This window comes from Puntigrus tetrazona, unplaced genomic scaffold (genome assembly GCF_018831695.1).
Source record: "Puntigrus tetrazona isolate hp1 unplaced genomic scaffold, ASM1883169v1 S000000116, whole genome shotgun sequence".
Taxonomy (NCBI): Eukaryota; Metazoa; Chordata; class Actinopteri; order Cypriniformes; family Cyprinidae; genus Puntigrus; species Puntigrus tetrazona.
The window spans coordinates 666,206-685,000 of record NW_025047793.1 but is presented as its reverse complement, the minus strand read 5'-3'; the positions used below and the strand labels follow the sequence as shown (position 1 = coordinate 685,000).

Here is an 18,795-nt window from a genome sequence, read left to right as displayed (position 1 = left end):
TATTTTAATACACGGATTGAACATGAATTGAATTCATAACCGGCTCTGCAGTGCAGAATGGGATTCCAGTCGACGCTAGCGCCCTCCATGTGCAAACTAGAAGATTTAAAATGCAAGCGGTTTTGTAAAGCTCAGCACTTTGTGTGTGTGCGTGTATTCCATGCTGACTCTGGTTTCTCTAACCCGTTTCTATTACACTCACCCCGCAAATCCCATTAGATGCCCCTCCTGAACACCACTTCCCACCAGCTGAAATAGAGCCTAAGGCACTTTATACCACCAGGGACGCCCCGCCCCCTGCCACACCCCCTCCTCATATTTTCAGTGAGGACACGCCCCACAAAGCCACACCCCTGGAGGAGGGGCCTGTTCACGTAGAAAGCAAAGGTAAGATACGGGCAATAGTTTGTGTGTGTGCGCTAGCGTTGTTAGTATGCTATAGAAGCATCTTCCGAACACTTGTTTTGGCAGTCAAAGCACTGTAGCCAAGCCAAGAGCTCAGCGACTCTGCTGCCAGTAAGTCATCTACTCAAACGTACCCCTAGAGGATTGTGGGTAACGGCTCCAAAGCAGTGCGCGCAGTGGGAAATCAATGCTCAATTAGACAGTGTTTTCCCCTGTCAAAATATAGAGTGACTTTGCATCTTTCAGTGCAAAGCGGATTAGGGCGGCCTGCGAATATATATAAAACAAAGAACCACCGCGCACACACACACACACACACACACACACACAAGCGCATTGATCGAAGCACACATACGCACCCGAGGAATGAATACTGCATGACGTTTAACGAGTGAACGAGAACTCCAGCTCTAGCTCAGATCTGAAACCGTCAAGCTGGCGTGAAGAAACGGAGGGGGGAATAAAGCGAGACAGAGCAGCTCCTCGGATGGATTTAATAAAGGTGGAGATCTTTGAGATTCCCAGCAGGATACGGCCTACGTGTGTTGATGAAATTACGGCATGGTCGTTTACTCGCAGGAATGTCTATGTACCTCTAACAACGCCGTGCTGTCGTTTGAGATTAATTGCTGTTTGGTTTGTCTGTTTAGCATCATATGCCACTTTTAATGTGCTTAAGTAATACATACATTCTTTGCGAACAAATAGAAGATCACGCAGAAGAGCAGTCACTTTAGTTTGTAACTGGATTCGAATGAAGAATCACATCAAGAAAGCACATACATAAATGAAACCAATAAACGATCTCGGTTTACAGTACATAACCTAAAACGCATGTCACATGACCATTCATGCTGGTTCAAGTATAGATACAAGCTACTATTGATTTTATTGTATATCATATTGTATTTAATAATATATAAGTGATACATAGTTGTCCATGAAGGCTGAAAGTCAACAAAGATTTTTGGGAGCTCATTTCTGTCTTGCAGAGATTGATTAATGTGAAACTTACTTCCAGACTCTGATGATTAGTTGTTCAAACTGTGGTTCAACAGGATGTGATGCTAGCCTCACAACAGAGTCACTCACAACTTATCTGTCCATAAAACCTATGAAATCAGTCTTAATGGACTTCACAACACTTCCGAATGTTGTTCTTATTAAGTGAGGGTCATTTTTGTGATTTTTTACCCAAGCAAAGTCTCTGAAAACTTGACAAATGGAGACTCCAAACTGAACGTTGCAGTTCTGACAAATGGTGGCACTAAAAACCAAATGGTTCCTAATGTTTTCTCACCTAATTCTTTACCTTAATTCTTCGTTATTTCACAGTTAACATGTGACTTCTGTTTTTTTCTGACTCTGCTGACCCAGTGAGCATTTTGCTGCCCAGTGGTCATTCCTTAACTTTGCTAGTTCTATTTTTGCATCTTTTTAATGGGAATGTTTTGGCTCATTTTATATGTAAAGGAAAACCTGCCTATTTGGCACACCTGAATATAAGGAGTTTCTGACTTTCAGTCTTTATGGACAATTATATGTCACATAAATAAATAGTCAACAGTAGTTATTTAGATGTGACTTCTTATTGGTTCTTGTTGATGTTATGTCATTCTGACACATAGCAAGATTTTTAAAGCCCTGTAATGCCTAAGTGACATTTTCTTCTTTTTGATAAACTACAGTTCCTCACAGACATAATCACCAACCCAAGCACCCAGAACAAAACATGCTTCCTTTTGAAACAGAGAGGACACACCACAGAGAAATAAAGAATCGTCCCATTGAAGGTATTGTTAAGCCAACAAAGTTTTGTCAGACTTGTAGTATTGGGGTAGATGTGGTTTTGGTGACCTTTTTCTAACCTTTGGTTAATAATGAAAAGTAGTAGAGACCACAGAGGTCTTGTATATGGCTGCTATAGATTAAGATCATTGTGATTGATTATAGTGTGAAAGTCCTTTGAGAAATGTACAGTTTGTTATTTCTTTCTAGTCTGCTTGGTGTTCAATAGCACTTTGTAAAGCACAACTTATATATCTTTGTGTGTACATACCAGTTTTGTGATTATCTGAATGATTGCATCCAAGCACTCCCTACACCACCCTCAGTAGAGGATTCTGGGAAGGGTGAGATGATTTCTGGAAGGAAAGAGAGGATTACTGGGAAGCATGAAGAAAAGTCTTTTGGACTAATGCCAGAATCTGCAGAGTCAATTGCAGAGCCTGTCAAGACAACATCACAATTTCATGAGCCAATGCATAAATATCAGGTTCATAACTCAATACCAGAATCTAATGAGCCAATACAGAAATCACATGAATCAATACAAAAATCTCATGATCCAGTAGTAAAACTTCACAAGCCAGTACCAGGATCTCATGAGCCAAAACCTCATGACCCAGTAGTGGTTCCTCATGAGCCAGTGCATAAACCTTATGAGTTCACAATAAATCCACATGAGCTAGTGCAAAAAACTCATGAGCAAGTAGTACATCATCATGAGGCAGTGCACAAGCCTCGTGATCCAATAGTGCATAAACTTCATGAGTCATTAGTAAAACTTCATGAGCCAGTGCCTCATGAGCCAATAGTAAGTCACCATGAGACAGTGCATAAACCTCATGATCCAATAGTGAGTCCTCATGATCCAATAGTAAAACACCATGACTCAATGCATAAACCCCATCAGTCGATAGTAAAACCTCATGAGCCAACGGTACGTCACCATGAGGCAATGCATAAACCTCATGACCCAATAGTGAATCCTCATGAGTCAATGGTCAAACACAATGAGCCAATGCATAAACCTCATGAGCCAATAGTGGAAACCCACGAGGCAATGCATAATCCTTATGAGCCAATAGTGCATCATCATGAGCCAATGCATAAACCTCATGAGCCAATGGTGGAAAGCCATGAGGCAATGCCTAAACCTCCTGAGTCAAGAGTAAAAGCTCATGAGCCAATAGCACATTATCATGGAGCAATGCATAAACCTCATGAGCCAATTGTGCATCATCATGAGCCAATGCATAAACCTCGTGAGCCAATAGTGGGAACCCATGAGGCAATGCCTAAACCTCATGAGCCAGTAGTAAAAGCTCATGAGCCAATTGTACATCATCATGAGACAATGCATAAACCTCCTGAGTCAAGTGTACATCATCATGAGGCGATGCATAATCCTCATGAGCCAGTAGTGAAAGTTCATGAGTCAATGCCTAAACCCCATGAGTCAGTAGTGAAATCTCATGAGCCAACAGTACATCATCATGAGACAATGCATAAACCTCATGAGCCAATAGTACATCATCATGAGCCAATGGTGGAAACCCATGGGGCAATGCATAAACCTCATGAGCCAATGGTGGAAACCCATGAAGCAATGCATAAACCTCATGAGCCAGTAGTGAAAGCTAATGAGCCAATAGTACATCATCATGGCGCAATGCATAAAGCTCATGAGCCAATAGTGCATCATCATGAGTCAATGCATAAACCTCATGAGCCAGTAGTGAAAGTTAATGAGCCAATAGTACATCATCATGGTGGAATGCATAAACCTCATGAGCCAGTAGTGAAAGCTAATGAGCCAATAGTACATCATCATGGTGGAATGCATAAACCTCATGAGCCAATAGTGCATCATCATGAGTCAATGCATAAACCTCATGAGCCAATGGTGGAAACCCATGAGGGAATGCATAAACCTCATGAGCCAATAGTGCATCATCATGAGCCAATGCATAAACCTCATGAGCCAGTAGTTGAAACCCATGAGACAATGCATAAACCTCATGAGCCAGTAGTGAAAGTTAATGAGCCAATAGTACATCATCATGGTGGAATGCATAAACCTCATGATCCAATAGTGGAAACCCATGAGACAATGCATAAACCCCATGAGCCAACAGTACATCATATTGAGCCATTGCATAAACCTCATGAGCCAATTGTACATCATCATGAGACAATGCATAAACCTCATGAGCCAATTGTACATCATCATGAGACAATGCATAAACCTCATGAGCCAATTGTACATCCTCATGAGGTAATGTATAAACCACATGAGCCAGTAGTAAAAGCTCATGAGCCAACGATGCATAATCCTCATGAGCCAGTAGTGAAAGTTCATGAGTCAATAGTACATCATCATGGTGGAATGCATAAAACCTCATGAGCCAATAGTGAAAGTTCATGAGTCAATGCCTACAATGCATGATCAGTAAACCTCATGAGCCAACAGTACATCATCATGAGACAATGCATAAACCTCATGAGCCAATTGTACATCCTCATGAGGTAATGCATAAACCACATGAGCCAGTAGTAAAAGCTCATGAGCCAACAGTACATCATCATGAGACAATGCATAAACCAATCATGAGCCAGTAGTGAAAGTTCAGGAGTCGATGCATAAACCTCATGAGCCAGTAGTGAAAGTTCAGAGTCGATGCATAAACCTCATGAGCCAGTAGTGAAAGTTCATGAGTCAATGCCTAAACCTCATGAGTCAGTAGTGAAAGTTCATGAGTCAATGCCTAAACCCCATGAGTCAGTAGTGAAATCTCATGAGCCAACAGTACATCATCATGAGACAATGCATAAACCTCATGAGCCAATTGTACATCATCATGAGGCGATGCATAAACCTCATGAGCCAGTAGTGAAAGTTCACGAGTCGATGCATAAACCCCATGAGCCAGTAGTGAAATCTCATGAGCCAATTGTACATCATCATGAGACAATGCATAAACCCCCTGAGTCAAGTGTACATCATCATGAGGCAATGCATAAACCTCATGAGCCAGTAGTGAAAGTTCAGGAGTCGATGCATAAACCTCATGAGCCAGTAGTGAAAGTTCAGGAGTCGATGCATAAACCTCATGAGCCAGTAGTGAAAGTTCAGGAGTCGATGCATAAACCTCATGAGCCAGTAGTGAAATCTCATGAGCCAATTGTACATCATCATGAGACAATGCATAAACCTTATGAGACTGTAGTGAAAGCTCATGAGCCAATTGTACATCATCATGAGACAATGCATAAACCTCATGAGCCAATTGTTCATCATCATGAGGCGATGCATAAACCTCATGAGCCAGTAGTGAAACCTCATGAATCTATATTAGAATCTCATGGACACATACCAACACAGCCAAAAAGGGGGTCTCATAAACCAGTACCAGAGAGAGAGACAATGCATGGATCTGTCCTGTCAAAAGTAGAGACCGTTTCATCAGTACACATGCCACATGAATCAAAGCATCACATCTCGGGACAAAAACATGAGGATGTAATACCAAAAGAGTCAGAAAAGGCAAAAGAAGAGGAGGAAGGGTCTCACAAACACACAGCTGTTGGAGGTATGGCTCAGCTGAGATTCAAACGGTCTGTAGTACAGAATGTAGTACATACCTGTCGATTGCTCAGTTCTTATCTTTGCTCATCTAGACCCACACAAACACTCAGAAGAGCACGGTAAAGGAGAAGCTGAGGTAAAACCCATTCATAAGTGGGAGAGAGAAGATGAAGAGAATAAAAAAGGTACCCATGGTGTGAGGTCAACTTAGAGCACATTGTAACAATACATATGCATAATAGTTCTTAGAATCCACATTAGGAAGGAGCTGCATTAGCTTCTGTAGTCTGCCATTTTAGCCTGTACATACAGTACATATTATAGTGTACTTAGTTGATAGTTATTTTTTTGTAGGTGTTAAATGTCTTAAACAATAATTCTGTTCCCCTCCCTTAAACGTGGATGGATAGCTGGAGATTTGCTTGTCGTAGACTAGATTTGCTTTGCTTGTCCTAGTAGTTTTCTAGAAGAACATATCATATAAGACTTTTCATTCTCTGAAGCTCTTCTGAAGTTCTTACTGTCTGGAGGGCAACAGACTGTACAGCTGAAAGGCATCATATATGATGACTTCAAAGGTAAGAAATAAATTAAAATGAGAAAAGGTAGAAGTAGGGAATGTTCTAGATAGAAAACCTTCGACTCAAATGGCTTCTAGAATTCATTCAATTGAAACACTAAGCTGTTTTAGTCTCTAGAACTGTAAAAATGAGTTGTGTGGAACCGCAAGTTGTTTAGAAGTAACTAAACAGTTCTACTTCGAATGCTACAATGTTTCTGAATTTATTTATTTTTTCATTTAGCAGACACTTTCACTGATACTGCAGAAAGTTCATGCTGCCACAATTTAGTTTTAGAACACGGTGCAGAATTTTTCAATAGACCCTATTTAGGGTATCATCATATTTTATTCATTTTTTTGCCTTTATTGTAACAAGACAGATCAAAATTCAGTGAGGTGAGAGGCTGGGAATGGAAAAGTTCTTTGTGTTAAGAATCGAAAATGAAACGCCAGTGGCGTAAAGGAGCTATATTATATACACATATTTAGTTTTTGACAGGAATGAAAACAAGGCCTACCTTAGTTACTGTTGCTACCGCTCACTGTTTTACCATGAGAGCTGCAGTGTGAAAACCTTGTCCATTTTTGGACAAAGACGTCCACTAAATGGGAATGAAATACTCCATTGAAGTTATTTGTAAAATATGTATAAATGAATACGGTAGATAACTGGAAGCGAGGGTTTACAGACACATTGTTTGTCCTTTTTTGAGGCATAAACCCCCAAAAATATGATGCAATCTTCGGGTCTTCCATTGTTTCTCTATGACGGTGAAACCTATAGATGTCCGAGTTCCACTCTCCGTGCAATTAATGCTCAACTGCCATTGGCTCATCTGCTTTCGTGGGGAGGGGCTTACCAATAGGTCAATTGATTGCGCTTTTGTTTAACAACATAACGATCGCCAACTGAACAAACATCTTCACGAAAGACTTTCAGTAGATATAAATCTCCACAAAAAAGCTTTGAAAGTTGTGAAAATGATCTGTGATCTAGGGCCTTGTCTTCAATATGCCGTCGAACTCGCTAAGGTCTATAATTGGGCTTTAGTTCAACAGAGGTACAGGTAACTGGAGTTCTAGAACACGTTTCAGTCGAGATGTGAATTAATGGCTAGGACTTTAGAAAGTTCTAGAACACGTGATGCTGAGAGTAAAATAGACTCGCTGAGTTTGACGTTTCTCAGCATGTCACTCCCTGTCTCCAGCGTTCTAACTCTCATTAATCCCTTCATCCCTGCTTCTCTCTATTATGTGTGATATATAAGGTAAGTGTGTTGTGATCAGCTTGTGTGTGTGTGTGTGTGTGTGTGTGTAGCTCTCATTTATATTTCATTGATTTGCCTGTTCCTATGTGCTGAGACAGGCTCTGTACTCCGTTCTCGTTCTCTAGCTTTTAAAGTGCACATAAATATTTGAAAGACACGTCTAAACTGATAAAAAAAATTCTTAAATAGATAAGAATTTGTGAAGCTGATTAAATGGTCTGGTTAATATGCATTTGTACAAGTTTACTTGTATATTAAATACCATTACAGTTGTGCCTTTAATTGTGCTCTAACTGCAATTGCAACATTATGTCTAAATGGTTATCTGTTTAAAGGAACCGAATTTATTTAAAATAGAAATTTTTTGTAACTTTCTAAAAGTCTTTAGTGTCAATTTTGATCGATTGCATGCATCCTTGCATAACAAAAGTAGTACTTTCTTTCAAAAAGTACATATTGCTTTGTATACCTCCATTTACTAGAACCTCATATCTGTCACATGGAGGTCAAAGTGGCATGTAACGCTTGGCAGGCATCGGGTCAGATTCTCAAAAAGCAGCAACGCTGAATGTGGTTCACTGGTGCACTAGACAATGATTTGTTGTGAGTGACGGAAAGAGACAGACATGAGAGAAAGATACAGGACAGGTGTGAATGGGAACTGGGAGAAACCCAGCAGTTTGACAAAAAAGATCTGCTTCAGAAGAAGGAGAAACAGCTGTTTTAGAAAAACATCTGTCATCAGATTTCCCAACATCCCCGGAGCACACGCATGCATGCAACACTTACAAACGCACACACACACACACACACACACACACACACACACACGTGCACGAGGTGTGGGAAAGACTCCCGTAAGAGTGTGTGAGATATCGCCCTGTCAGCAACGCACACAAACACCCCCACACACACATCTTCATTCCAGCCGTCAATACTTTGGGCGCAGCAGGAAAGACACAAAGTGAAGCAAAAAAAAAGTCAATAGCTCTTCATTGATTCAGCATTGAGATTGATGTAGTCTGAATGTCATACTCCAGCATTCACAACACAAAACTTCCAAGTCCACCCAGAACATTTAAACCAAGCAGCCAAACCAAATCATCCAGGTTATGATGTCACACGCCATTTCATCTCATTATCTCAAAAACCAGGAACTCTTTTCTCTCACTTAACGCTTCTGTACTTTAATGTGGAACGCGTTTAAGATGACGTTTCTATCTCGTTGTCAGATTGTGAATGTAACGGACACTCGAACCGCTGCAGTTACATCGACTTCCTGAACATAGTAACGTGTGTGAGCTGCAAACACAACACGCGTGGTCAGAACTGCGAACACTGTCGCATGGGCTTCTACAAAAACACCTCCGCAGAGCCTGATGATGAGAATGTGTGTATCGGTGAGTAACGGCCTGTGGCTTATATCTGAAAAGAGTGCAAATGTTGTGCAAAATATATTAAATCAAATCGCTGGCTCGAGCAATCCTTTACCTCAAGCAGCATGAACGGCATTAGCAACATCAAGGTCACGGGTCCAACTAATTAAAAAAGGTCTTCAATGCAACTTGTCAAAATAAAAGTCCATTTTAACTTGAAGAAATAGGACAGAAACATAGTACTTCCCAAAGAAATAACATGTTTTTTGGTTGTTTCCAAATGTAAAATATATACAGATTTTCTTATATAAATAAAATCATTGAAAAAACTACCGTACATTTGTCATTTTTAATAAATTAATAAATTGTTACAATTAATTAGACATACCTTTACCATTAAAACATACTCCAGAAAAACATATAAATGAAAAACAGTACATTTGGGAAAATGACAGCAGATTTCATAGGGCACAAAAGTTTTGTTAAAGTGTTGTTATTGTGTATGTTAATATCCAGTATATTATCACGAAACAATTGAGTTTAATTGTTTTTGAAACCATGTCTATGTTCGGAAACATGGTATCTCTAAAAGTTTAAGCCACTTTTTTGTGCAAACTGATTATCATTGAGCCCTTTTATAAGCCGTTGTGCATTACTTTAATATAATTCAATGTTGCACTTATTTAACGCTAATTACTGCAGAGTGATGAAATTAAATATTTACAATTAAAACACACAAAATTGCAATATTTAGTGCATCCACTAAGGCTGTAAAACTGAGGAGGGCAGTCTTTGGTGGCTGATTCATTTTGTCAGTTTTAGATACTAAAAGCAATTCAGCAAAAAATGTCTCAGATTAGGAATGTTAATCTTTAAAGAGCGCCTGCATTCAAATAAACCTAAAGGAGACGTACTTGGAGAATAATACTAAGGATGCAATCGGGAGAAAGTTATACACCGACAACTGAATAAAGGGAGAAAGAGAGAAAAAATGCAAGATGAAATAAAACCGCGCCGGACGCCACGGTCAGCAAAGTTAAACTGCAACATTATCATCCTGGGAGCGTCATATTAGAGATTCCCAGCGGTCCTCAAATAAACTTCCAGAAATAACCCCCGGATGTGACAGCTCTTAAATCAGCGCGACGCTGAGAGTACCAGGATGGAGAAGGGAGTCCATCTGCCGCACGAGGAGGCAGGGCGCGGGGTAAATGAAAGCGTGCTGTGAAGTCAGCACAAATGAGCTCGCCCTCATCGGGTGTGTGCCAGGTGCCAACATGGCACAGGGTCAACACGAGGAGAACATTTACCTCACCCTGAGCTCACGATACCACTGAGCTTACGGGGTCTATTTTCAGGAGTTCTCACGGAAGTGCAGTAATTCATTATAATGCAGTTGGCGGCAGCCCAATGCAAAATAGTGAGGGGCATAAAAATATCCATGGACAGTTTCTAAAAATATGAAATTTGCAGCTAACTCGCGCTATAAAAGTGATGCAATACATTCGATTTTTAAACAGCGTAAAGTACTGTACAGAAGTACAGAATTACAGATTACCAAATTTAGCACCATCCAGGTACTTTCGACAAAAACCAATAAAAGAAAATGCATTGGAGAACGCAAATCTTGATTTAAGGATGTTTATAATTGTATTTTCTTTCTTTTCTTGGCAAAACTTCATCATGTTTTAAGGCTTTTCGGGCCTTAATTTGAGGAAGGGCAGAATTAAGACCTGTTTAAGCCCAGCGGAAAACCCGACTTCGCAAACTAATGCAATTTCAAACATTTTGAAACCTAAATACAAGCGGCAAAAGAAAAAAGCTAAGCTCTGCATTTGCGTTGACCACGCCACCTTACGCAAAACACACTCATTTCATAATGATTGAACTGGAAGAGCTAAAGTGTGGGTTTCGGCCTACAAAAAAACATCCCTGCAGCACTCCTATACCCAGCTAAATAACCAAAGAGAAGGGAAAGGGAGTTCGGTTAAGCCTTCATTTTTTGTTAGCAGTTCACAAAATGCATAAAAACTAAACTACACCATCAACATGCGCAATTACAATTTATAATGATTTATAGCAGTTTTCTTTTAAGTCGAAAGAAATTTTAATGTGTTTCCTATTGTTAATCAAGATTAACTCGACTTATAAATACAATCTTTCCAAAATAGATTGAACACAGCTTATAACTATAGATAACTATTAGATGGTCGACCGATATATCGGCCGATATTTGGGATTTTGATTTTTACAGCACTATAACACCAGCGTCTGAACGCACAGAACTGCTATTCTTCATTTTTTAGTTTACTGCCGTACTGTTCATTGGCCACCCTGTTCTCTAAGATATCGGCCATCGAAAAAATCCACATTAGTCGTCCACTTTTCAATATAAACAAATAGCGCGCTTATTTTTTCCAACCACAAAACACTTGTGCATTAATGCATGCAAACTGCCAATGAGCCTTTTTGGCACATGTAATGTTTTAAAACTTCACCCTTTTCCCCCCTAACGTTTTCTCTCTCTTTGTTTTCAGAGTGTAACTGTAATACGATGGGCTCGTTGCACGACCGCTGTAATGGCACCGGTTTCTGTCAGTGTAAAGAGGGCACTACCGAGTCAAATGTGACGACTGTCTCCCCGGTTACTATTGGAAACAGGGCTGTTTTCGTAAGTACCTCCCTCCCAGGTTCATTAACCACTTCCTAATCAGACTTCGCTCAACTCTCCAATCTAATTAACAAATCAATGTCAAAGCGTGCAATCGCCTCTCCATTCTCCACGGCCGATTTCAAGTTTTCACTCAATTTCAGAAAATTAATTGGCTCAGCCTTTTACAACGCCTTTGTTTCCAAAAGCCTTTCGAAATAAAAGTTACAGTGTAAACCATATAATTACTAGTTCTAGCTTGAAGTCATACGTTTTTACACAGTGGAATTAAAGCATAGGAATACTTCACCCAGAAATTTAAATAGGCTGACCTTCAGGCCATGAAGTTTAGAGAAATGAAGCACTCCATCACTGGCTTATCAACGGATCTTCTGCAGTGAATGGGTGCCGTCAGAATGAGAGTCCAAACAGCTGATGAAAGAAAATATCACAATAATCCATAAGTGCTCCACACCAGTCCAGTCTTGTGAAGCCAAAAGCGGTGTGTTTGTAAGAAACACGTGCATCTTTAATATGTTTTTAACCGGAAACCGTTCCTTCTGTCTTAAATACAAGTCTTGCTTTCTCCAGCGAGAAAGTAATCTCGTCTGAATCAGGGGAGAAATATGAATAGGTCCAGCACTTTGGACAACAGTGGATGAACTTTCTCGCTGGATTAGTTCATGTCATGAAAATGGCAACCGATGGAGTGTTGTGGATTATTGCGATTGCCTAAAATGCGTAGCCACGCTATTTACCAGCAATGTCACATTTTTGAAAAGTTTGAAAAAACGTGCAGTTTCTGATTCAAGTTGTGAAGCAGAAAAAAAGGGGCGTGGTCTCACAACGAAGAGGGCGGTATTCGATCGATGTGACAGGAGTCGGACCCCTTATCAGGATGCGTTAGATATTTACCGCACATCAAACCAGCGCATTACTGGTGTCTAATGCGTTTGGCTATTTGTGTATTTAAATGATGCGCTGCCATGCAGATTCCAAGCAGCCCTTGTTCATTGGAAACTGGTTTGTGGGGTAATGATCACACTTGTACCTGGATTCCCATGGTGATGTGGAAAGCCCTACGCACAGCGTTTTCCCCGTGATCCATCTTTAAGATGAAACAGGCCCATGGCCAGAACCGCCAGCGCTGTGAGAAGGGAAAACAGAGGAGAACCCATTAGGGACACACTTCCGGAGCTGGATTAGTCCCTTTCTTCAAATAGATTTGTTTTGTTCTTGGGTTAAGTGGATCTGCATGCAGCAAGTATTTACTGGCTCTCGCGAACGCAAAGGATGAACCGTTTGGTTAATGGACTACGTTTTTACATAGTTCAGGCAGGTCTTTCAGAACCTTTTGTATTAAAGTAAAGTAAAAGATTACCGTTTAACCCTTCACATACACAGTCTTTTCCTGGGTTATTTTAGGAACGGCAAAGCTTAATTAATTATCTGTATTATACACAACACACCACACACAAGTATTTTCATGAGAGTAGATGGACACTGGTTGTTATGCCTTTCACCAGTTTGCTTGTTGCAATTCACTGATTGGTGGAGATGTAGCTGTGGAATCATGGGTAATGGAGTTTTTCACTGGGAAATTCGCTAAAATCTTATAACATCAAAAAAAAAAAAAAAAAAAGTGACAAATGTACTTTCCATTAACTTAACTTTCTTTTAAATTTCTTAACTGTGGAAATGGGAGGTCAAGTCAAACGTGTTGCACCATGGGATACAGAGCTCAGTGCAGTGTAATGCAGTAGTAGGTCATCCAGCTAATGCACGCATAGTGTACACTGCAGAAAAAGTATATGATAGTATGCTATTCTGAACCATAGTCATCCTCTTTATCATTTTCTGTCCTTTCTTTCACACACACACACACTCATTGTTCACTGCTGAGACAGTTTGGGGTCACGTGTGCAGCACCTGGTCTCATTAGTACCCAGACTTCTGTGACCCATAGTGGCTTTTTAATGAAACCAGACGCCCATGTTAAATATGACACAGATTCAAGGCACTGAGCAAACGATGATGGCTCCGTGTGTGCGTGAGGTTACACAAACGTTTGCAATAATTTAGATTTTGAACTAGTTCTGAGAATAAATGTCATTTATTTCTTTGATCAAAGCTGAATACTCCAATATGCTGATTTGTTGCTCAAGAAAGATTTCCGAATATTATCAATGTTGAAAACAATTGTGCTGCTACATATTTTTTGGAAAACTGCATTACAAGATAACTTGTACGTAACTTTTTCTCCACAGCGAACGTGTGTGACGATGAGTTACTCTTGTGCCAGAACGGGGGGACGTGCGTTCAGAATCAGCGCTGTAGCTGTCCGCCCGACTTTAAGGGTGTTCTGTGCCAACAGTCGCGCTGCGACGGAGGCAAAAAGTGCAACGGTGCCAGCGCGCTCACGCTGAGCCTGGCGCTTGTGCTCTGCCCGCTCCTCGCCACCCTTCTGGGCTCCGCCGCCTCCTGAGAGACCCCCGCTTCTCCACCAGCGGGGCCCCGGAGAGGGCCAGGTGCTCAGCATCGCCCTCTACAGGGTGCAGATCGCCCTGCAGGACAACAAGAACGAGAAACAAAGACTCTGGGAGAGCTGGAACTCAACGGAACTCAAGATGCGCGCCTCACGTGTACGCTGAGGACGAATAATACCAAAAACACACACACACCACACACACTCAGTATCAACAGGAAGTGAGCTTCTTGTGCAATAGCTGCAAAATGTAATACGAACCGCACTTCCTTCACTCTGATTGGTCAACGTAGGGGGCGTGTCCTCACAGCGATCGGAGTCTGTACGATGTTGTCAGGAAAGGTCCGGCTTCACGTTTTCTTTTGTTTTTTAACACTCCTTTGCTGCAGTTTTTACCGTTCAGATGTATGTAACGAGCGCTCACTGTTATTCGCTAAAAAGCAAAGACTACGATATTATTGTGATATTTGTCATATCATGACTTATTAAGATTTTAGGCACTGTACTGCTGGATGTTATAGGAATGTCTGTCGCCACAGTTAGAGATCGTTGATATTTACGAAGTATTCAGGACACGAACACGCTATTCAACTCGCAAAAGAAGATATCTAATCGAATGGAATTATTATAAACCCACATTATTTGACTATTTTTGGTAGAGAATATTTTTGTTTTGGATCTATATAAGAGGCGAAAGGTTTGATTACACTGTAAACTTTACGGCACACTATAGTACGAGAGTCTATAAAGTAGAGTTTACACCATGTCAGGTATTACAGAGGATCAGTTTAAGCACTAAATGTACCAAGCAGAATTTATTTGTTAGATGGAGAACTCTACTGAAATGTACGGGATGGGGTTTATTACACTTTACGGTGAACAGATTTACAAAACTTAAAGAACTGAATGAAATTTTATGACACTGTAAACATTACAGTAAATGTGACTGTTACTTGTCCGTGTGCGAGTCGTTTCTGTGTGGATCATTTCTTCGGCAATCACATTTCAGGACTTTGCAAACGCACCGTTGAAGCATAATTCAGACGCATTTCGATTTTAGAACAATGAGGTTTAAGATAGAAACATGCGTGAGCTGTAATGTAACACATAGTACTGTAAAAGGGGAGGTAAAAACTTTAAATGATTATTAGTAACGGCAAAAAAGAAGATGTGCATTAATGTTGTCCTACAATATTGGCATGATTTCATTGTTTGTGCTTTTGTTTTCCCTCCAAAATGACGTCTCTTCCTATTGGACGAAATGGCTTTTGTTAGTTAAAAGCATTTTACAAAAACGATTGAGAGTATAGAAAGAGATATTGGAGAAAAAGCAAAAACCTGTAACAAATTAAACAATCAGTAATACGTTTTGTTTAGAAATGAGTGCAGCACTTAAAAGCTAATAGGTTAACTTGATTTCCATTGAGTTTATTATGTAGTTCCAGTATATTAAGCAGTCTTATAACGAACAAAGCCAATATTTCCAAGAAAACACGTTTTCTGCAATGCATATGAAAAGGGCTTTATCATTTTACAAATTAGTAAAGAATGGTCAACGACGGACATTGCAGCATGCACTTAAATTCATTTCTTTGTCATATTGTGACTGCAAGATCAACCTCATAGGATTTCTGTCTAAACATTTAGAGTTATTTCATCCACTATATTAAGACAGCATGGCACGAGTGACCCAATCAGATCTTCCGCTGGCTCTTATATAACAGTCGTAGAGGAACCCAGTGAGAGCTTTATATTTACTTTGGTCTATGCGGTCACCGGCTTTATGAAATATCTGGAAATGACACCCGAGCCGGTGAGACGGCAAACAGGACGCTGCTCCAATAATGTAAAATTACAACAAAAGCAAGATTGCAGGCCTTGCTGACCCGGCATCTTTCTGACGAGAGAAAAAATGCTGCGTCACGTCACAGCAGCAGAGCGTCCCGCACCTGAGAGGATCAAGCTTTCACCTTAGTCAGCGGCCATTGATTAGCTTCAGAATATCAATAGCGCACACAGAGAGGATACGTCAAGGGTCTTCATGAGTCAAACGCTTCATTCTCGCCACCTTTAGATAGAAACATGATTGGAATTATAAAGTGCGCTCAAACGAGGTGACGGTGGAAACGAGGGTGGCCTTATTTAACATGCACACATATTAGCGCACACCATTTAAAATAGGCTTATGGCAAGCGTAGGTAAATGTAAAAAATAATGAACTGCTGCAATTTGAGTCTCGAAAGGTTCATCTAACTTTAAAAGGTAAATCCCGAAAGGTTCCTCCGCCCTTTTTGGCCACACATCATGTGGAGCTTCACAGCCCTGTTTTAGGGAGTATAAGGTACAGTTGCTCGGCCCTAAAACTGGAGCGAGGCAGGCTTGTGTAAACCTATAAACACTGCACCCCCTAGTGGGGGAACAGACGCTGAGCATTTCACTACTGCTGCTACTACTACCCTCAAGTCCCATCTCAGGCTGTCTTAATTAGATTCAAAGCTGTGCAGGTGACAAACATATACTTTCTGCAAACATTCAAAGAAGACAAATCACATAAAAACATGCAGATCTGGGGTCCTTTTCTATAAATGTATACAAATATGCAAAAAAGTTTTTGACTCTCAGCTTAATCGTGTAAGTCGTTATATAGCATGAGTGACCAACGAACAGAATTAGGGATAAAATATGAAGATAAGCGTCAGGCACTTCCCTATGCTGACTATCACTGACCATTCATGTCTTCTTATTCACGCTTCTCTTTGGAAAGTGTGCATTTAAAGTGATTTTTAAAGCTAAGCATAAAACATACTGTTGTTTTACAAAATATAATATAAAATTATGTCATTTAATTGGGAAAGAGAAAATGCAGTCCAAAAGACTGAGCTGTTAAATCTTACTGGTTTGTGTTTTTCTAAATATTTTCTCAATTATAAAATCAGCATAACAAGTTAAACTGAACAAAATTCACACAAATTATGCGATCACATATGTGTTTGTGTACTCTACAATATCCTTAAGAACTGAGAATAATGTTATCCAGCATCTGAAAGTGATAAATATTTATTTTGGGGTTTTTTTATATTTTAATTTTCAATCGGTCTAATAGTATCTTGTCTACATGTCTAGCCTATCTAATTTTATCTTGTCCTATATGTCTAACTTATATTTATCCTATCTTATGCTTATCTCTGTCTACCTTATATCTTTATCTTATCAATCAATCATTTTTATTTATATAGCACTTTTAACAACACAGGTTGCATCAAAGCACTCTACAGTATCTTATATGTCTATATCACGTCTATTCTATCTTATGTCTCTTATCTCTATCTACTTTATCTTGTCATTCTATTATATCTATCTTTGAATGACCCTCTGCTTCGGGTCAAGCTGCAGACAGCGACAAATAATTTTCTGTGCATTCTGCGCAGAAAAAAAGAGAGAGATGTCTGATTATAACCTCAAATTTGCATTGAATTCTATTTTGTATGCTTCGGATTTATAATGGTCTCCCGCTGAACTGAAGACTCACCTTTTGATCAGCCATCTTTGGCCCAGGTGTTCACGTATCTTTGGGAAAAGACTGGTTCCCCGTGGTACTGGCCGCTCATCAGGTATTCAGGAGGGCAGTACTCTCTTGTCCCTGGAGAAGAGATTTTGTTCCCATTAACACTGAATGTTAACTAGATATTCATTATCATGCATGAAACACAAAAATCAGAGTCTTCTGTAAACGGCCCTCAACTCATCACTTAGTCAAGTGTCAAAGTCGATCAGTTTGAGTCTGAGCGTGTGCGGGTTGATGAGGATGTTTCCCATCTTAATATCCCTGTGCAACACTCCCCGTCTGCGAATGTTACCTGGTGCATGATGACCCGCGCCACGTCTTCGCTGCAGCTGGACGTGGTCAAGAAGACAGGCCTTAAGGGTGCAGCATGGTACATCTGGTGACATCGTGTGAAGATATACAGGGGTATTGATTAACATGCACGTACCATGGTATTCACCCAGTTCAAGGTGCTTGTATACATTTTAAATAATGATGATACGGTTTAATAGATCACTCGCGTCACTAAAATGTGGTGTATCAAGAATAAGTGTCACACCTGCAAAATCAATTTGTGCAGTAAATAAAAGTAACCCTTTTTATTATTATTTCCGGTCTACAAAAAGTGCATCTATACAAAACAAAGTCCTCGTCCTACACTTTTGTAAAACTGGTCATGCAAGATAAAACTCAGGAGGAAAAAGAAAGTCCACTGAAGGAGGTCGATCTCTCAGTCACTGGCTTGTAAACTTCTACTGTACAATTTCAAACTTAACTCTCATTCACAACAGGACATTTTAGACTTGAAATTAAAAATGTTAAGCAATATTCTAGTTCTGTTCATGACCTCGATGTCCTCCCAAATAACAGTGCCTAATTGAAGTTACCTGAAATTATTCTAACAGTCGGCCAAAATCAATAATAATAATCCAGTAGGTTATCCAATAATCCAGAATGTTAAAAGTCAGTATAAAAACAACCAGTGAAACGCAAACAGCACTACAGTCAAGCAAAACACATTTATACATCCCTGCAAAAAGCATTAAATCAATGTTACATTTAAATAAGAGGAAAACTATACAGACTCAACATAAAAACATTTTTATTAAGTCCGACTGCTTTGGAAAGTGCAGT

At 40.0% G+C, this 18,795-nt stretch overlaps 1 protein-coding gene and 1 long non-coding RNA gene across 2 annotated transcripts in view; one reads left to right on the top strand and one right to left on the bottom strand.

Annotated features, from left to right (window-relative positions):
• The window catches only part of ntng2b (netrin g2b), a 63,798-nt gene extending 48,723 nt beyond the window's left edge, over positions 1–15,075 (top strand). Inside the window, 4 exon segments of the mRNA XM_043229860.1 lie at positions 8,839–9,006; positions 11,520–11,597; positions 11,600–11,653; positions 13,900–15,075. Coding sequence (XP_043085795.1) covers positions 8,839–9,006; positions 11,520–11,597; positions 11,600–11,653; positions 13,900–14,117 — 518 coding nt within the window. The 3' untranslated portion in view covers positions 14,118–15,075.
• LOC122332542 lies at positions 11,675–18,793 on the bottom strand. Its single transcript, XR_006248499.1, has 3 exons — positions 17,975–18,793; positions 17,647–17,757; positions 11,675–12,779 (listed from the first exon to the last, which is right to left on the bottom strand). It is a non-coding gene; the product is annotated as an uncharacterized LOC122332542 (long non-coding RNA).
• Between the last annotated feature and the right edge of the window lie 2 nt (positions 18,794–18,795).